Source organism: Haliaeetus albicilla, chromosome 25 (genome assembly GCF_947461875.1).
Source record: "Haliaeetus albicilla chromosome 25, bHalAlb1.1, whole genome shotgun sequence".
Lineage (NCBI taxonomy): Eukaryota > Metazoa > Chordata > Aves > Accipitriformes > Accipitridae > Haliaeetus > Haliaeetus albicilla.
This window is the reverse complement of record NC_091507.1, coordinates 19,026,763-19,047,829: the sequence shown is the minus strand read 5'-3', so window position 1 is coordinate 19,047,829 and position 21,067 is coordinate 19,026,763. Positions and strand designations below refer to the sequence as shown.

The 21,067-nt window shown below is 41.0% G+C and overlaps 1 protein-coding gene and 1 long non-coding RNA gene across 3 annotated transcripts in view; one reads left to right on the top strand and one right to left on the bottom strand.

Annotated features, from left to right (window-relative positions):
* The window catches only part of MRPS9 (mitochondrial ribosomal protein S9), a 34,723-nt gene extending 26,282 nt beyond the window's left edge, over positions 1–8,441 (bottom strand). The window contains exons 1-2 of the mRNA XM_069770142.1: positions 8,284–8,441; positions 1,428–1,607 (exon numbers count right to left, since the gene is read on the bottom strand). Of these exons, the coding sequence (XP_069626243.1) occupies positions 1,428–1,607; positions 8,284–8,355 (252 nt within the window). The 5' untranslated portion in view covers positions 8,356–8,441. The remainder of the gene's footprint in view (positions 1–1,427; positions 1,608–8,283) is intronic.
* A 49-nt stretch (positions 8,442–8,490) lies between these two features.
* LOC138681943 (uncharacterized) overlaps positions 8,491–21,067 on the top strand; it is a 34,013-nt gene continuing 21,436 nt past the window's right edge. The window contains exons 1-2 of one of the 2 annotated variants that reach the window (XR_011322175.1): positions 8,491–8,773; positions 14,760–14,913. This is a non-coding gene — a long non-coding RNA (uncharacterized lncRNA). The remainder of the gene's footprint in view (positions 8,774–14,759; positions 14,914–21,067) is intronic. The other variant, XR_011322174.1, reaches the window with a different exon arrangement.

The following is a 21,067-nucleotide window of genomic DNA, read 5'->3' as shown; positions in this document are numbered from 1 at the left end:
AAATAAGAAAGCCAATGTAAAGAAACTGGTTGCTATTACTGCTGGCCCAGATGCCTCGATGAATACTTTTACTGTTGACAGGACCTTATCCACTCTGCACTAAGACTGGAAGGGTCTCCGCATTGGCACTTGTCTGTAGAAGAGCAAAATGATATCTACGATTCTGAAAGAAAGTAGTCACAGTACCAGTGCATAGCTTTGTACTTGTAAAGCTTGATTTCCTACAGATTTATGACTTGAAGTCAAGCTTCCCTTATGGATTTTCTGATACCTGATAAAACTCAAGTCTCATTTCAGCCTTTTTCTCAGCAGGCCATTAACTGTGTGTCTCTTCTCTACTTCGCTGTCTATTTTCAGAGAAGTTTTCAGAACTTAGTTTTGAAGCCTGCCAAATGTGTTTGAAATCAGCCTGTATCACCACCTACAGATGTAGTTCTCTCTTGGCATAAGCACACTGTCAAGACCTCTTATGTGGACACAGCTATGCTGACAGAATTCTGCCACTCAGGGGCCACACAAACAATCTCCTCACTCTGAAAAAACTAAACCACACACACCTCTCTTCTGGCACATACCACATTACTATGTCCACCCTAAGGGCCCTGCTGATATACTGCGCTGCCATGGCTATATTAATAGTGCTGCTGCTGCACAGAGAAAGCTTCAGCCATGAGACTTCACACAGCTTCACCTAAGAGTGAATGTCACCAAATGACATCTCTCCTCCCTACCTCTGACGTGCAATAAAATAAGACAGAAATGACAGAACTGAAGACCAGGTGGGACATTAAAAAAAAAAATCCATGCAACAAAACATTTTTCTGAGTGAAAGGGGGCATATCTATACATGAGCCTAAATGACACAGAGAAAGAGGAGGCCACCCATCTGTCATTTGTCAGAGGGAATGGCAATAAAATAGTATGTTTGGAGCTACTGATATGAGCTTAAATTCACGTCTATATTAAAATCCCTAAGCTAAACCAGAGTGTTAGCTGTAAAACATCCTATAAAATTTAATTTGGATTACCAGCAACCACAGTATCGTACAAGAAAACCTGACCTAAATATACACAGCAGGTCAAATTGTGGGTAAACGTTTCGAAGTGCTACATAAACCTTTACAGTGCCTCTTATAACCTCTGATCAAGGGGATTATCCATTAGTACTTTTAAAAAGAACCTACTGTGCTTCAGCAAGATATGGTATACAGCTCTACATTGTGATGTCTGACCTCACATCGTAGCTGGGGTAGAATCTCTATTCGCAGTCACAGTTGCAATGTTTGCAATGTATAGTAGCATTCTTTCTTATTCTGACAGTTTGATTAAAATTCACAGAGAGCTGAGGGGCTCATGCTGAAGTAAAGTGCTTTCAATATCTGAAACTCTACAGTAAATTACTTCTCCAACAGAGCAACTGTACTTACATCAATATCCTCTTGGGTAAAAGTTTCTGGATCTTCTCCCATCATGTTGGCTAAATGTCTCTTTCCTAGGTTGAACTCTTCAATCTGTTTTTTAATAAATTCCTCCGTGTACTTTTCAGGTCCTGAGGCACCTACATTTTTAATCTGCACTGGTGTAGTGGTATAGATTAGCCTTAATGCCTAATAAAAACAAAAAAGAAAAAAGAAAAGTGAGAGATTTATTTTATATTTTTGGCACAGTGAGCTCTAAATAAAATGAATAGTATAACAAGCCATTCATACCTATAACAAGATTCAACACATTATTGTAGTAAGTTAGAAAAGGCAATATTACTCATGAAACCATTTTCTTCCAATTGTTCAATGCCCATAAACAGATAAACACATTCTAAAAGTTGAACATTTCACACATTATGGTTAATTCAGAAGATTTTTCTCATGGAAAGAAACGTTGTATCATACGTCAGGAACATCCAGCAAAAGCAAAACACAGCACTGATCAAAAGATGCAGTCTTAAAAGAAAATAAAGATCTATCAGCAAATAAGCAGGTTTTGCCTTCACCTAAAGGCAGCCCATAACAAAGTATGAAAAGAATCTGCAGGGCAGCTCTCTAGTGGCTTTCTGAACCATGTGGCTTCACAAATACTGCTAAAGGCTCTGGGAAGGCTATGCAGTGCTCCCTCCTTGTTCACAGTGCCATAATGGTTCTTAAGCTATTTCGCCATCTCAGGTGAAACAATTAGAAAACTAGTAGGGTAGTTCTCACCAGCAAATACTACTGAGCATAGTTCCAGCTCAGAACTCATAACTCGGGGGACAAGTTATCTTTTGATCTTTGCGGGATACAGGTTTGGTTTCTCTTCTATCAAGACAATCAGTAGTTAAGACAACTAATTTCAATCAAGCTGTCCACCAGATGAACAGGAGCTTCACTGACAGAGCTGTAATGTCCCAATTCTGGCCTAGTGCCAATATTATGCACTATTTTGTCTCTCCAACATTAGCATTAAAGTCCTCTGCAGCTTAATTATTCCACAAACTGAATGAGAACTGATTATTTGTCTGGTCTTCTGTGGGCAGGGTGGAGGGAGGGAATCACATAAAAAAGGGTGTGTGGGACACAAAAGCAAAGACAGAAAAAGAATCACTTCTGAATCAGAAAAATGCCCAGTTCTGTTCATCAGATAGTACCCCGAAACACTTCTCTCCAGCCCCTTCAACGTGCCACAGCTTGGCTTTGTGAGCAGACAGTGCAGTTTCACAAGGCAGAGTGAGTCTATCTCACAGTCCACCCCTGCTAGCGTTCTTTCCTCCACTCCCTTCACTCGCCCTGTGCCAGCTCTGGCACTCAGACTCTTTTACAAGCCAGCTCAGCTCCCTATATGTGGCAGAACACTAACTTCTGCTTCTTCCCAAAGAGCAGGCAGTTCTTAGCTGACCTAAGTCCCAGTGATTCAGAGAAGGCTCTGAGAAGAGCCAAAGCTGACACAAGAAGGTGGCTGAACTACACAACTGGAAGCAAGGAAGTAGAGGGGGAGTTCTCTCTTTACCTTCACTCCTTTGAGCAATTAAATTCCCTCTGCCGCTCCTGGAGCTGCAGCCTCAGTGTACCTGTAGTCAAACATTAAATCCCAAACACACACAACAAAGTGAACTAGTTAAGGTTCTTATTATGAGGAACAGAATAAACCTAGTATTTGAAATGATTAAGTATTCTCTGAGTCACGAGAACTGTCTTTTCCAGATCACAATTTAGACATGCTGACCATTTTGATGGATTTTACCATTCTGAGTTAAGCTAATATGAACAGAATAAAATACTTGCTATCGTCCTGTAACTAATACAAATACAACAGTAATCTTCAAATCCAGTTATAACCACAACGATACAAATACACACGTCTCATCAAAACAAGATTACATGGGTATATTTGCAAGACAAACACAAAAGCAGATCAAACGTCCACCTTCTCTCAGTAACACAAGTTAGGTTACTCCTGTGAGTAGAAGCTTTGGGTGTTCTGTATTACATGGCCAAGTCCTACATGAACAGGAAATGAAACACAGATCTTCTCGTACTTTCACAAGGCCCAGTTGGTATTCTGGACATTTTGCAGCCCAGGATGGACTGCTCCAATGCATCCCATTTGCTGCACATACGTAAAGCTATTCATGATCAATTTACCTGTCCATGACTGTCTCAGGCTTCAATATACAAAAAAAAAACCCTAACCACCCCACTTAAAATTTCAATTTGGAATAAAGACTACAATACCCTGCCTTAAACCTATGTATAGCAAATGCCTGTGCTGCAGGATAGGTCCTGTGAATTCAGTAAGGTTTGATATAGAAGGTAAAGTAATCTTTGAATAACAAGGTCACACGAGATGGAAAAAACTGACGCTCTATGCTTTTACAACCTGACATAGATAAAGATATGTCCCCCAAGCTATATACCTTCAGAAAAGTAACCAATACCTCTGCCAGAAAATATTTAAAAAGAGCTCCAAGGCAGAATTTGGTGCTAAAGAGCCTGTTGTTGCTTTGTTTTCTCCACAGCTTATAAGTATCATATGCAATGCTAGTCCTGGTTTGCCCCTTCCTTTTTTTCTTTTTTCTTCTTTATATTCACATTTTCTATGAGGTTACACTGACATATACAGAATTAAATGAAAAATAATCAAAATTTTAAATGTACACATTTTCCACAGGCAAGGCTCTGGTGATTTCCTTAGAAAGCAGTAAGGAAAGCAGAGGTATCTCTGCATATTCCCTATTCTTCTCTCCTAGTCACTCCTCAGGAAAGAATTCAATTCATCTTCTGTCTTACTTGTCTTAATAGTAACTAATTATTTGTAATTCTTGTTAATGAACATATGATTCCTTATTACTTAGCCCAAAATTGCTTTCTCTCTGCTATGCTTTAAACAGAATACTTTAAAAAAGATTGCTTTCATCTTATTCCTGTCAATTTCTATTGTAATTTTCTCATTTTTGTCCTCGTTCCCTCAAGCTATTCATATTCTTCCCTAGTTTCAATTCATCACTAATCAAAAGTCCCTGGACACACAAACTGTTCATAATTAGAAAACAGCCTCTTATGCAAATTAATATCTATTGTATTGGGTACCTCTTCTGGGATAAGAGTACTATTTCATGGGTGGCACAGGCAAGAACTGCAAAGCACAGCTAAATGCTTCTGGCATTTCAGTCAAACAAGAAAGCATGCTCGTCTACTTTCTAAAGGAAAACACAGAGGTTTGCATTCACTTCTTACACGTTTCATAAAGCACTACTGCAGACAGCAGCCTCACCATTTTTTTAAATAATAATGGTTATTAACAGTGCTCCTGAAATAATAGACTCTTCCACCAGGACAAGGGAGAAGGGAAAGCCTTTACTTCTGGACAAAACTCCTTGGTATTAACCCTCCCCTCCCAACTTCTTCTCAAGCAACCTAGCATTAAAACAGCTTGGCAAATCTTGATCTTCCAGGGAGACTGTAAATTAACAGAAAATCAGCTTATGTAAAGTTTGCCTTAGAAAAAAAAAAACCAACATTTTCAGACAACTTCAACTTCTGTGGCCTATCTTTTCCAAGAAGAGAAATAACTAGTACCTGCCTGTTCGCTCATCCTGTTCGTTTTGCTTCACTGGAGTTAAATGGATATAAAGTCAACATGTATCACTAACAGAAGAATCAAGCTTTCTGTACTTTCGGAATGGGAGGAAAGGGGAATCTGAAACAGGATGCTTGAATTCAAGAGAAAACATTGTCCATTTTACAACATGACATAGTTACAGAGATAGAAGACAACACCAAATGATGTAGCACGCGTGCAGTTGCACTATTTTCATGCTGCTTCCATGCTCTAAGCTGGCAGACTTCAATCATCTCCTTTTCCAAAACAATTTAGTGCACAAAAAATTTGTACTAAAAAGTCATCTTTGGGATAGAACTTAACTAGGTGATGCAGAGCTGTAGCTGTATAACCATATCAGCAGATAGGCCTAAAGCTGCCCTCTGTCCATAGCTCCAATTACTGGCACAGCTAGTGCTACTGAACCCAGTAGACATACAAGATACCAACAGCAGTCCTCTGAGCACTTGTTGCACAAGAAAAAAACATGTATGATGTAGCAATCATACAGAATGTAAATGCTCAGACCCACCCCAAGTTTCTAAAAAATTACTTTTTGATCAATAGGCAAGTTTTGGCTTTCTCGTGTCCTATTTTACAAAAATGTGTTTTAATTGATTTACTTAAACAATATTTACATAATCTCAGATTTCAGTTGGCCTACAAACTAATTATGTGAACCAGTATCAGCTTTATGTTTTAAGAAGCATTTTGCAAAGCACATCAGAAGGTATCACAAGGTGTCAGCAAATATGCATAAGTGATTTTATATTACTTTTTATACCTGATTTCACAAAGTGTCTCATCAGAAGAAACTTTTTCTCAAAATGAAGTCTCTTGACAGGTAACTGTAAAACTGCATCTCCCCCACCCAGAAAATCTACTTCCTGTGCATATTTGACCAAATTACATTTTAAGTTTTGCTTATACAGTATGCTATGGAAATAAATGATAACTCTAAATGTATAGATACATGGCAAGTGTCAGATAAACATAATGGGGAACAGAATTTAGATCCAGGTGTTCTGAGGCACAAGTTACCAAATACTAACAGGCTTTTCAACTCTAGCTTAGTTAACAACTGCAGAAGAAGCTACTCCATTCCAAGCATGTAGTTCTGACAGACTGTCACCAAAGTGCTATCATCTCTTTCTGCTATCAGTACATGTACCATCCACAGTGATTTAGGTAAGGTAACCAACCCAATCAAATTAAATAGCACATATGGTACTCTGAACTCTTCTGTTGAGAACAGCTATTCAATCACATCAGAAGTGACTGACAGTAACTAAGATTATTTTTTTTCTTCAGAAATTGTGCTAAAATCTCTGTGGTTTGCTTCTTAGAAGAATAGGAAGCTAAACCTGTTGTTCAGTTAAAGCTAAGGGAACTGAAAGTTTCTCTCCCGTTTCCTCCCCCAATGCGAGACTTTCAATTACAAAACAAACCCCAAGAAATTAAACTGTTCCCCCACTAAGATAGACAAGAAGTAACGAACTACACTCCAGCAAGGGATTTTTTTAGGACAGGCATCATAAAAGAGTTCCCTAACAGTAAGCACAGATACGTGTTTGATGTACGAATGGTTATAGCAGGTCAGAACATGGGTATGTCAACTTATTACCCTGTCCTCAACAGCAGCCAGCATCAGAGGCACAAGGAGAGGACAAGTGGTGGTAGTTTTCCCAGGACACTTCCCCAGTTTCCAGCAATCTGCGGTTCAAAGACATGCTGATATCTTGTTCTTAACAGTCCTCAGTGGAATTTTCTTCCAAGTTTCTTAGGTTGATTTTTGTATTCACATAAATGCTTACTATCCTAAACATCCTCATCAAACAGTTCCACAGGTTAACTACACCTAACGGAAAGGAGAGTCTATTAAGTTTCCCAGGCCCTGCCTCCCATTAGTTCCCTTCATATCCTCAGGTTCACAGACAGATGATTTGCATATAGCTATAGGCTTAGGTACTGATCCCATCTCTGGGGGCGAGAGGAGTAGACAAATGATCTCTCAAGGCCCCTTCCAGCCCTACCTTCTGCAGTGATTCCTCCTTCGAGACCATTTCCTCATTTACAACACAAATCATTTTCAGCTCAAACTCAAGCAGGTACCTGACCAGAAAAACTAAGTTACTGTCATAATCATACCTTTGATATAGGGTAACCAAAGCAACAGAAATTATTCCAACTGAGAACAAAATCAAGCGTTAAAGAGTATTGTCAGCCTTATTCTCTTTCTCATTCCTCGCACAACTTAAGCAAGTGTACTTCTGACTGCTGCATAAAGAACTACTCACACGGGCACCAGGTCTTTATCCCTAAGAGGTAAAGTGAATCTAGAAGTAGCCCATATAAACAATTCGAATTGCTCCTTCCAGTATTACCTGTCATTTCCTTACTGCATCTACCTTCTGTTACCCCACGGTTTGGTTTAGTTCACTCGCCAAACAGTTCTTCAGCCCTTATTACCCCAAATTACTCTGTAACTTGAAAGTGTTACCAGCATTCCTTTTTATCTACTTGCTGGTCACCGATTAAATACATATATATACACAGGTGTATCAAATACCACTGCACAAACACAGCGGCTGTTCTGAATACTGACAGCAGCTAAGCTTTTTAATTAAACGGCAATCAGCTGAACACCGGTGTCTCTCAGAACAAACAGGTAATTCTGTTTCATCAGAAGTTACCGCACCTGTGGAGCACATTTCTCTCTCCATTGCAGGAGCTGGGAGACTTCACTATCCGCTTACACCACCACTCAAGTTGATCAACCTAAAAACCTACCACCTTAAAGCACTTCGCTTTAGTGTTGGCTTGGGTCTGTACGCGACTCTGTTAATTCCAGCGCTACATAAAATAACCCGGGGCTTCACTACGCTTTTTCTTTACCTCAGGAAAAAGAAAATTCCGCTCACGGAAGGGCCGAGGCGAACGCGGCGCCGGCCCTCGCACTCCCCGCCCCGGCGCCGCCTCCTCTCGGCGCCAGCCCCGCTCACGAACCGCCGTTGCCCGGTAGGCCGAGGCCTCCGAAACCAGCGCGGGGGTCACCCCCCCGCCACGGACACCCCCCCCCCCCCCCCCCGTTCCGCCGCCTCTCACGGAGGCTTCCCCGTCCTCCCGCAGAGCCCCGGGAAGGGAAGGGGGGGAACGAAGCAAGCGGCCTCCACACGCGGGACGGCGGGAAAAAGGCCCCGGCCCGGCTCTCACCTGAGCGCGCGGCCCGCCCGCCGCGCTCCAACGGCCGCCCAGCCGCAGCACGCGCCCAACGGCCGCCGCCATCACCCGCGGTCACCCCGCCCCGGCCGCCGGGGAGAGGGCAACGGCGGCTCTCCGCCGCAGGCCCCGGCGGCGCTGATTGGCGGGCGGGGACGGAGGGGGCGGGGCCGGCGCCGCGCATGCGCGTTGCTGCCCACCCCGGTCTCCTCAGGCTGTGGCGTCCGCTGCCCGCCGCCGTCCTTCGGGAGGGTGAGCGGGCCGCGGGGGGGTGAGGGTGGTTTTGAGAGGTAAAACACGTCAGCATCATTAAAAAATCAGGCTGATCGTTAGAATGATGGTTTATAACTTGCGTTATGGTCGCACGGGGGATCAGGTCAGCGGGAGGTCGCCGGGGCGGGCGGCTGTCACCTCAGGTGGGTTCTGCTCCGGTGAGCCCCACCTCTGAAGGAAAAGGCTAAAATCAAGACTCCTCTTGAAGCAGGTAGCCTTGGAAATCGCAGCATGTCTGGTGCAACACCACTACCCTGGAGAGTTGGAGCAAAAAGCGTATTTCGCCCTAGCACTCGGGTCTTTTTTTCCATGGAAAAAAATGCCCGTTTTCAGAGATGCAGCAGTCACCTCTTGCTGAGGGAGGGGTTGGTATCAGTACTGTTACCTCCCAAGGTGACGTTAATCTGGATGCTGAACCTTGAGAGTTTTCATCGTTTCCCCAAGTTACATAGTAGATACCCTTAGAGGTGATTGGATTTGGGCAGCAGTGTTTTCTATCACAGGAAAAGTGGAAATTAATAATTTTAAAAGTTCTACTTTAGACTTACGGGGACCTTCTCTTTAGGAGCAGTTATTCTTTAAGAGGAAATTCTGGGAGTGAATCTCTGGTTTTCACTTTTTCATGGGTGGCTCTTGCTTCCCCCAATGCAGACGCAAGTATTATTTCCTCCCTGGGATATAAAAAGGGGTATAAGAAAACTGACTGTGGGCAAGGGTGGTCACCCGTGTCAGGAGGTCAAGGAGAAGCCGCCTGTAAAGGTGCATTTATTCTTGCGGTTACTGACTGTGAAAATGAAAATGTCAGTAGTTTTATTGACGTGGAGACATGCAAGCGAATGCAATGAAAGCTGCACCGAAGGAGAGCGGTGGAGTGTCTCTCTCCTGTGCACACCTGGCCAAGCACTGGGAACTGCAGCCGTGCTTTCATTCACAGAGTGCGTAGGGGTGGCATTTGGTTACCAGCTGCTTCTCCAAAAGAGAAAAAAGGGGTTGGGTTAGGGTCACAGTCCCACTGACCCACCTCCTGGAGCAGCCAGTAAGGCTGGAGGGGTGGAGAAAGCCAGAGGTGGTATGGCCTCTTCAAGGCCCATGGTGAATCTCATCTGCCATCTGTCGCCCTGCGGCTTGGCTTTGTTCAGTGGCGGAGGAACTCCTCAGTCCTTACCACACTGAACAATTGTTACCTCTCATCCCTGTCAGCTCTACAGAAATGAAGCGCCGCTGGAGTGAACAGTTTTAATTTCCCACATATAATTAATTGTCAATTAAACTCAAGGAGCAGGGCCACCTATAAAATATCATCCACTTATACTTGGAAACTTGTTGATGTAAATCCAACTCCCTTGACCCCCTAAATCTATCTCCCTTGACCCCCTGTGCCTGCTGTGAAAAAAATCCTAAATGCTTTTGCAGTCTGAAGCATGTTTGCAATGACATGAGAGTTCATATAGTCCATGGTTTCAGTCTGAGATTACAAAATTGTTCTTACAAATTGCTGAATGGAGACCTTGGTATAGGCAGAGTCCAGCATTTAATGACAAGGGCCATGCTGTGTCTCCCTTGGAACTTTAGAGCGGTCAGCCCTTAGAAAGTAGTGGCTGCCCCTTCAAGGTGGAATATTTTTGCACAAATTTCAGGTATTTTTCCCAGCCATCCTGCTGCTGCCAAGGAGTTTACCTGGGCTTACTTGTCCCTGTAAGACACTGCCTGGGTGAACGGTTTGTAGACTACAGCTTGGTGCGAGTACCTGTAGTTATTGTTTGGGATGCTTTGAAGAAAATGTACTTCCATGGTGGGCAAGGCTGATGTGTCCCAGAAAGATTCCTTCTAGTGGAAGGATTGCCACTTCTGCTTGAATGGCAGGAGTCTGGGTTTGCCAGTTCAAAATCAGTTTTTAGCACAAGCCAAGGTAAGATAAAAATGAGGAGAAGTTACTTACATGCTCAACCCCCTGCATCCCCATTCCTCTGTCAAGAGTATTAAGACAGAGGTGGAGGGAAATGCAAGAAAACCATGTTTAATCTACTTATCCCAAGATTAACTCCAAAGGGCTTCTCTTTCTGTCTCTGCATTTAGTTGACAGACTGTAGATGCTTACCTAATCCATGCAAACTACTCTGATGCTTCGCTAAGCCCTCTGTGGATCTTTAGTCTCTTGTGTGGCAGGAATGTCCTTTTTGAGCCCAGCTGGGCAATGTTCAACTCCGGGGACTTGTTCAAATTGTGAATCTGATTACAGATATACTTGTGTAACTTGCTAATCATGCTCTATGCAATCACAGAACTGGAGACTGTTGCCTGCAGTGCATTACCTGCTTTTGTTTTGAGACTTAGGTAACGAGGGTAAGCATATAATTTGGGATGATAAAAGCTTTGGAGTGCTGTCTTTGGGGGATGGTCTGACATTAAGAAAATGGTGCTTCTGTGTGGGCCTTGAGGTTTCTGAAATGAAAAATCACTAAATGCAAAATAAGGAAACCAGGCTGAGCCTGCCACATGCATGGGTCAGGGGACAGCCTGAGGGGCACATCTGTAGTATATGCAAATTCCTGAGCACAAACCTAAGGCTGAGCTTCAGTCCAAATTTGCTGATTGTTTACATTACCAGCCTATATGCAGACAGTCTTGCGGTGAATTTTGGTCTGTCCTTTTGTAATCAGAGGTGGGATTTGTAGATAGCATGAGTTCAGGTTACTGGTATGGATAGTGTGAAAACCAGTTGCTTGAGGAACAGGTATCCCAGTGGCAGTGATGGAGATGTATGGAACTCCAGCTCACTGCCTCACAGATGCAGATGAGAAGATGGCAAGGATGGCAGTACTGGTTCAGACCAAAGGTCCGTTGAGCCTGACGGCTTCACTCTACCAGTGGCCAATGATAGATGCTTACAGAAGAGTAGAAAGACAGGGCAAATATACAGATACTTCCCTGATGAAGTCTCCTGACCTGCAGTGAGCTGAAGGCAGTATCTTAGGCTTAGACACACAAAAAACTTATGCAGGAGAAGAGGGCAGGACTTCATGGAGAATGTAGCGGGACCTGCTGCCATGCAACAGAACAAGCTAACCTGCAGCAGAGATGGCGGGACTTGATGAAGCAGAAGACAAACCAAATAGTTGTAGGAGAGTTAAAACTTCTCACAATGCCATAATCTAAATCCACTTCTGAAGAGATGCCAAAGTTTTTCAGGTTTTTCCCTAAACAAAAATAAAGGAGTAGTTTGGTTTTGAATTCTGAACTAAAGTTATTCTTCTTATAAATGATTTTTTCTGTTCTCTTTCCCCTGTGCTTTTCTTTCTTAGGCTATAAGTGTTTTTGCTGAAGTTCTAGGTCACCTGTGTCAAAAGGGACAGCAATCACCAGTGCTTGTCCAGGGACTGAGTGGTTGGGTGGCAGAGTCTGAGGATGCTAGACAGAGCATCTGCAAGCAGAGAACACTCCTCAGAACCTAATCAGGGGCACTTTCTGGATTCTGGTTAGACACAGAGAAGTTTAGGAACACTCAGGTTCAGTGTTCAACAAAAAAATTGAGGTTTTGGCTAGGGAGAGCACTGGAGAAGGGTGGCTTAACAGAAAACTTTGTGTTTCAGAAGCTGAGCAGTATGTGTTTGAAAAAAACAAAATGCTTGTTAAAAATGCAAAGAATTCAGCAGTATTTTAACTCAGTTCCAGTTAAGTAATTTCTATATATTTTATGGCATGTGTGTGCTTTTTGGCATGGAAATTGTTTTGCATTGATCTTTTTCATCACTCTTGAAAGGCTTGAGGCTGATACATCCAAAAGTCATGCTTTCTTAAATGCAAACACATTAATTATATTTTTAAAAGCTAATAATAACAACTATTTAATTGCACCTACTTTTCTTCAAATGTGGAGTGAGCACACTCCATTTCGTAGACTGCATATGCTAGCTACCTAAGGGTTGTCAATTATGTTACGCTATAAAAGGCATAGCACTTAGGGGGCTGTCAATCAAGTCTGCTGTGAGAGAGGTTTCAAGAATCATTATTCCAACTATTTATCAAATATAAAAATAAAATTTACATGACAACACCAAATACAGAGGTATTGTATTTCATTTTATAATGAAAGTGGTTTGGATTGAGCACAGAATTAGTAAAGGTGAATCAAAAATAGCCAGAGATCTTTGCTTGTAAAGCAGTGCCCCCTGTTTTGTTCCTACAGCTTTCCTTCTCTGTGAAAGAAGGTGTTACCCAGATCTTCACTGCGCTTTGGATCACAGCCCCGCATCTGTTTCATCTTTTCTTCACAGTCCGAGGGTTGTCAGTTGTTTTTTTTTCCCACAGCTTATGGGTATCATTGAGCACTGCAAGGCATTTTGGAGAGCATTCTTTTCTGCAGTATTATGTTCCAGCTCTGCCATAATTTATGTGCTCGAGTAGCCCCCATTGAATTTACAAACAGTTCTCAGAAAGAAAGAGAACTTGTATGGATGTAATTTGGAGGCATCTGAAGATAGTTTTATTCCACATGGATGCCAGAGTCAGCCCAAAGAGATCCAAATGCAGTGTCTGGGCCTATTTTTAGTTGGCAAGTGCTTTTAGACTATGTAATGTGTCTTTGTCATTTGTCTACCATACGCTTTGCCTCCATATGTTTATCACTGTTGCTATTGCTGATTCAGTATTTCAATAATAGAATCATTTGGAGCTGTTCTTTAGACTAGGGTTTGCATCAGACTTTTTTGTCTCTGTATAATTAGACTAATGTCATTACTGATCCTAGCAGCAACTTTGAGTCAGAGCTGACATTATATCCAGAAACTGTGCCTATACTGCTAAATAAAAGAGGCCTAAGGACTGGCCTAGAGACTAAGTGACCTTGATCAAGTCACATCAGCACTGATTAGGACCACCTTCCCTGTATAGTGGAGCCATTTGGAACAGCCCAAAATAGAACTAGAAATACAAATAATCTCCCCCATCCGTAGACACAGAGCAGTAGTAGTTTTATCTCTTCATCACACAGAAGGAAATTTATTGCTATTTCCATTACTGAACCTGTTCAGATTTATAAACTCTTCATTATTGATTTTTCTAAGTACTGGAGACATACATATATTCAGAATAAATAGAAGAAAACAGTAGTTTTTCAAATTGTATATGCTTCCCAAGATTCATTTATAGATAGGGAGTAGACACTGTAAGTCCTGTCTACCTCACCAGATAACCAGAAAATACAACTCAGAGCGTGCCCTCCTGGGACAACGCGAGGGATTTGCCAATGTACAGTTTATGGATGCTGCTGGAGGTTGTGAACTCCATCTGTATCTTTGTCAGACTGCAAGCTCCATTTTGGTTTTAAGGCTGGGATGTGCCTTCCCGTGGCCTCACGTCTTTCCAGCTAGACTAAAATTCATGCAGGGCACATGACCGTCAATGACCAAGCGCTGTCCCATAGGGTGCTGTGGTCCCAGACACTAAGTTACTCCTGCCGAGGAGACCAGGTTGTTGAGGACGTGGTCACCTTGGCCACAAACTAATCTGTCAGGAGACTGCGTTCACCTGCTGAAAGCTAGATGGGAGCTGAAAAGTTATAGAATAAAAGTGGTCCTCTCGGTGTCTTTGGAGCTCAGGAAATGGCAGATCTAGCACCTAACACTTTTCCATGCTTCTTGGAGATGCTCTAGAGAGGACAAAATAGTTATTCAGAATTAAATTTCTTCTCCTCTCAAAATGAAAATTATGACCAAAATACCAGCCAATTCAGAGCTGAAAAGGGAGCTTTAACTTTATTTTAACAGGCTTTGGACCAGTCTCTGAAGTAATGAAGCACAAGAAAGTATGTCTTAAAAGATTTCAGGTTTTAAAACAGCCGTAGCAGCAGAAGTTTCTGAGTCATCAGGGCTTTCACGGAAAGTCTAAAGAAATACATATGATGCATCTTTCACAGAAATAACAAGGAAAGAGAGTGACAAATTGGATCTGGATTAAGAAAAAAAAAGCACCAAGTAATGCTGTTACTTTCTGACCATTATTTTCAAATAATAAAATAATCTGCAGTTTTCTGCTGTAGAGCTCTTTACAGAAACAAGCAATTCATGTGCCTGTATTGAATCTATGTCAATGCTATAAAGTGTCCAGCAAAACCAAGTATCTAACATAATACAGATGTCTTCCCCAGATGTTCTGATAAAAGGACTGATCATTCTTTTTGGCTTCTCTTTTTTATGCAGCAACGAGGCACTACCTACGGTCTACCCTGTGGGTGCCAGTACCTGAAGACCCAGTCAGCGCAACACCTGGAAAAGATCCCTTCCTGTCATTCTGCTGCACAAGTAGAATAGCTTAGTGCACAATAATCCTGTGTGGGTACCGCTGGAGGGGGAGGTAAGCACAGGAAACTTCTTTAGCATTCAAACATCAGTGCAAGATCTAACCCGAATGCACAAGTAGTACTCTGCTCTCTCAGAGCTAGGCTGGCACCTGGAAAATAGTTTTGCCTCCAGGTGTTTTATGCTAGCCTGGAGAACCTGTCAGCCATTGACCACTCTGGGCCAAGTTCCAACTGCAGGAAATAATCCTGAGGAGAAGAGTAGGAAGCACTATTGAACGCTTTCTCTTCTCAACCATCTGACCTGCAGGTAGAAAGGCAGTCTCTGTTTTGACATGTCTTGCTCTGCCATCTTCAGCCATCAAAGAAAGCACTTAAGAGGGCAAATGATGCAGTCTGGAGCTAACTCATGAAATAGCACGCATAATTAAGATTATTATAAGTATCAGTAGAAACTGTCTGAATCATCACCTCCTTACATGTGAGAAGCTAATACTGCATGTCAGCCTAAATCTGAACATCTGCAGCAAGCAACTGTATTTCTCAGATTATGATAGTTCTGTTTCAAAATGGGAGGCAAAACAGGGGAGAGAAAGTTTGCAAATTTGGGGGAGAAAAGAGAAGGAATCTGCAACTTCTGTGCGTGTGGTCACAAACTGACTGATTTACTTACTTATTGATTACACAAGTCGTGTCATTTGTAATGTGCTGCCACAATCCAACTGAACATGGTTGGCTGGCAGCAAATTATCCTGAACCTTGCGGAGGTAAGTAGGCTCCAGCTTATTTTAAAGAATGCCAGACATTTTGTCTCTTTGACCAAGCCTTCTCAGTCATTTATAAAGTTACATGGAAAGGTCAATCTGTACTTAGATATACAATATGATTAAAACAGATCACATTAAATTATTTCAGTTTTCTTAAATAAAAGCAAAGCAAAACAAAAAGGCTTGTTAAATATCTCTTGGGAGAGGATTTCACTGTCCCCTGGGATGTGCTTGCTAGTTTTCCACTCTTACAGATACATTAAAAAAAGAGAATCAAACAAGAGTTTCATTAAGAGTTTCTGTTCGAATCTAGAGGTTCTGAGCAAATATGGAAAGAAATACGCTTTTTTATGCAAGGAACCTTCAGAAAAAATCTTTTTAGAGTGGGGTTGTCAGGGAAAATGTGATACTATTCAAAACAAAATCCTACAGTTTCAAACACTAAAAAGGGGAGAGAAGTCAACTACATGTAACTTTTTGTGGGATCAGTAGTATAGACATTTTTTCTCTTTGCCTCTCTTCTGTACTTTGTGACTCCTATCAGCGCTCATTCCTCTACGTTCCAAAAAGTCTAGCACTGAACCAGAACTTGAAGGTAAGTCTAACTTACTTGTCCACAATAGGTGATAGCATTTGGTATTTTGCTCTTTCATATACTTCAGGGACAGCTCCATACCTTACTGACCTTGCCTATACAGGCTTGACCTTACTGATCTGATTTGCCTGAGTCTATGGAAGGTATGACACTGATCTTGTGGCTGCTGGATCAGATCCTGTCCACATAGCTTTTATATGCTCATTTTCCCTGGATTTTCATTCTGCTAAAATAGGAGAACAAAAGATGACTGTGTGTTTAGCTATTCTGGGATCAGCAACCATTAAGAGCAGGACTTCAATCCCACTACAGGCAAATGTTGTTGCATGTGTGAGGACTAAACAGTAGAATGATTATGAAAGGTTTGGTTTTTAAAAATGCTTTCCTGACAAACAGCCAGTGTTGTTGCTCTTCAGGGGAAAAATGTTGCTTTTAGATGCATTTGTCATAAAAGCTCTGATTCTGAAAATGCTCAAACAAATGAGTAACTTTACTCCTGTGAATAATATTTAAAGAGTTCTTTCATGGTTAGGCATTTGGTTATTGTTCCTGCACTAGAAGTACTTGCTCTTGACATCTGAGTAAGTAAAGGATTGAGAGATACAGCTGGCAGAGATATTCCTTACATGCCTGGATCTATCCTTTTCCCACCACTTTTCTTGATAGGGCTATTATTCTTGTCTTAATATGGACATTTTCCCTCTGATCATGTCAAGGCAATTCCTTCATCTTGACCTGATAATGATATCTCTTACTCAAGCTGATAGAGTGTTTTAAGAAATACACGTGTACTTATAAACAAGAAACCTTTCTGGTGAGGGGTTTGTCTCAGTGCCATTTCATCCAATGGACAATACACTGAAGAACATGAAATTAAATGAGGAATTATTTGATAAAGTATGCGCAGGATAGCACTCAGGTCACTTTTTAAACACCTCATTGGAGCCTGCAAACAGTTGGGCTCGCAATGAAGACCAGGCTTGGGGAAACAAAATTTGTTTTGCCTTTTTCTGTTTTAAATTTTCTGCAAATGATATGTAGTTTAATTGTTGCTTTAAATTGTTTATTTAGGTTTATTGAAAGAGGTTTTCACACTCTGCCAGCGTATGATAGTCAAGCACCTTCTAATTATTTTGAGAATGTTCACAAACACACATTGGTCTTCAGATTTTTTCTCAGATTAATGCAAATATTTGATGTACAAAATTGGAGTTGTTTGAAATTCTTAAGAGAAAGCAAATTTTCGTCTTCTCATGTTCACGCTGAAAATTAGATGATAAATATTTTGCTGCTTCACTCCAGTAGTAGAACAAATCTGACAAAATGAGTCAACATATCTGAGTGAGTCTTCTCCTTTCAAACATGAGAGGACCCGCATGAATTCTCAAACCTTCTTTGCAATATTTGGTAAATCTCTCAGCTAAGCTTTAGTTCTAGATGATGGTAATGTATGTGTTTTAGCTGTTAGAATCCATAGAACAGCTTGTCACTATCACTGAGTAATGGCCCTGCTGTTACTGGTAGTGAATATGGTATTCAGAAAAATATAAAATTTAGGAATCTTCAGAAGTTAAGTTTCAGAAAAATATAAAATTTAGGAATCTTCAGAAGTTAAGTTTAAGGTCAGTGAAGCAAATTAACGTAAATGTAGAGTGGAAGATTGTAACAAAATTGAACGTACATAGCACTGCATTTTTTGTGCCTGAAGCGTCCGAACTGTGAACAGAAACTGAAGAACGGTTATCTCCTCTGGGAAAAACAGATACTGTCAATGAAGGCAGAGAATAATTAACTGAACATATTTGCAAAAATGGGGTGATTCTGTTCTCTTGAAGTTCATTTTAGAACTGAGCCACGGCCAGGATTCTGCTGCCATATTTCTTTAAAGAGCTTCTTCCCTGGTGAACAAAGCTGTTGACGTTAATGGCACACTATTCAATGCCATTCACCCCAAGAAGGGATTTCAAAACCAGGTCCTAAGCATTTCCAGGATCAATTCATGGAATTTTTTCAGGCCAGAGACTTTCAGCTTATGGTAGAAGATGGCAGCTCTGCCACACTGAGGGACCATCCTCAGGAGCCCTGGAGATCAGCCTTTCCACCCACGACTGATGCCTGCCTGGCTAGCAGAGAGTCATCAGGTGCCTTGTCAGGGTGGCGAGCATACCAACACTTAAATGTTAAGTCCCAGCTACCTTTTGTGGGTGCTGGCCAATAAATAGTGGATTTAAACTTTGAAGTTACATATATGCAGCTTGTAGCCTCTTTGAACCCTACTAAAGATGTCTGAACAAGCTGACCCAAAAGAGGAGCTGTAAAAGGGCATGGGCAGGGAAGTATCTTCTTTCTACTTAAAAATATGCTCATTACACCAATATATATACTGTTCATTTATACTAACAAAAGTAAGATCATATTCATAAATCAAAGACAAGAATAAAGAGAGTAATTAATATTCTCTCTTTTGTACCTATTCTGTGCTTGCTTTACAATTTGTAGCAGATGGAAGCCAAATGTTTTCAAAGAATCAAAACCAATTTTATAAGAAGATGGTTCATCTTCTCTAAATAACTTCTCCTTAGACTGCCAGTTATACTTATGATTTTAATCTATAAAAACATTACTGTTGGAATATGATAATATTTTGAGTAGCTCCAAGTGAATCCACATTCTTGAGTGTTCCTCCATATTCCATATCTGAAGATTCTTCCTTTTAAGACTACTATCTCATTGTTTTACTTGTCTTTGGAAAAATCTAGAAACCCTTGTGCCACAGCAATATTCTCACTCTCTGCTAACAAGCTGTTATGGTCCTATTTGTGGTAGATTTTCTTGATTTAGATCAAAATCTGTTTTTTTAAATTTATTTTATTGCAATGGCATATAAAGTACATTATGAGTAATTCTAACAGAAACCAATAAAGATGTCTATCTTTTTTCTTAGTTAAGATTTAAAGAATATTTAAGTCAATATTTAAAGACATGAAGGTGAAGATATGGACATAAAAAAACAGTACTGAGTGAAGTAGAACAGAGAAGGACGTTGACAAAATAGGCTTTCCCTTAAGTGACAATTCCAAATGTGCATTTAGGAGTAAAAATAAACAGATGATGGTGGGACAGAAGCCTATGGCAGAAAGGAAGCTATAGTGTGTGTCCAAAACATCTAAATGAACAAGACTGAGAATAAAAGCTTTTATTCATAAATGCACAGAAACAATTTCTTAAATACATCCTTAGGTTGCTTAACCAGAGCTTCAAAGCATCTAATATCAAAAGTACAAAATACAGATTAATTATATTTAATTAAAAAAAGCAATCCAATGTTTCAAGTGGCAAGATTATCTTAAAATTTCCAACAATGATCTATTCTGATCTTTTCTCAAGTAAATATCTAGAAAAACTTCTGAAGAAAACCCAGGAGAATATGTATATTCAGAAAGTGAGTTTCTTGAATAACTCATTTGCCAAGTAAGCTACCCCTTAGAAGCTGCAGAGAAACCATTCTTTCTTGGAAAGCATCTAATACGTTACTATTGCTGGGAGCAGTCCTGGTATGTCAGTGTCATTGTAACAGAGCTAGCTCCTACCTCTTAAAAATAAATGAGAATAAAGTCGGACAAGTTGAATGAATGTATCTACAGAGAGAAGGCTTTTGTTTGCAAAGTTTTTATACATGTCAGCCCTGAAGGAAAAGTTCACAAACTAACCTGTTATGACGATTTCAGGAATTTCATTGGGAATTTTTCTAAAAATTGAGTACACAGGTTTTGAATGGTTACTGTAATGGAGGAATGGTTTATAGCAAGTGTTTTTGAAGCAAAGAAATGCTTTCTCTTACTTTGGTACCAAAGAATGGCTAGTGTTTGCATAATTCCGTGTCAGAAGTACAAAGAGTGTGCAAAGCTATGAAGTAGGTAATGCTACTGTTAAGTTGTGCAGGAAGGCACATCATGTGTACTTTGCACTTCACATTTTATGATGCCAAAAGTTAAATGCATAATAGAAAATTTGCAGAAGCTGAACTATATGATAATTATGATAATTGGAGATATTTCTCTCCAGGGAGTGAGCTCTAACAGTTAAGGAGTGACTTGATGTTAAAATAAAAATCTCCCTATGCATTGATTAATTAAATAAAAGGAATCCAGGAGGTTTATTGCATAGTAGTAAGGCACATGATTTGTACTTTCTATGGGCCACAGTATATATTTATTAACAACCATATCTGTGTTTACTGGAAGTTAAGACTGCAGCAGGACATACCCTCTCATTTGAAAATTACAACTGTGGAAATGAACACCTAAGTGGGAAGATGTATAATCCTTTTCATTTTCATATTGCCTATAACATCAGCAGTCGCATGCTCCACGGTGGTTCCATTTCCATTCCTGGTAGCCACCAAAAGCAATCAGCACTTTCATCAACAAATGTAACTCAGACTAACAGCAGAACACGCAGATGAGGTATTGCTCTCCAGAGGCATGTCAGAGAGTGCCCTGGAGTTCTGAGGGTGAGTGAAGTGGTCTGGCTTATCATCCACCCTCTCAGTGTCTCCAGACCTTTGGGGAACAACGTCCCACATCTGGTCCTGAATTTCTGCGGAGGCCAAGTGTGTCTTCAGTTGGCAGGCGCTTAGGCTATGCTTGGTGGTAGGCAAAGCATCCTGGGGCCCTGTTCCAGCACTGAGGCCAACTGTCACAAAGTGACTTGCAACTATATTAATAAAGCTCTTTATCCTTCAGCAAAGGGCAGCCACATCCAAACCACCTGCTGGAAGTGGTGCCAGGGCTGTACTAATCCTTGAACTATGCTTGGCAAAGTCCTATTCGGCACAGACCAAAGCTG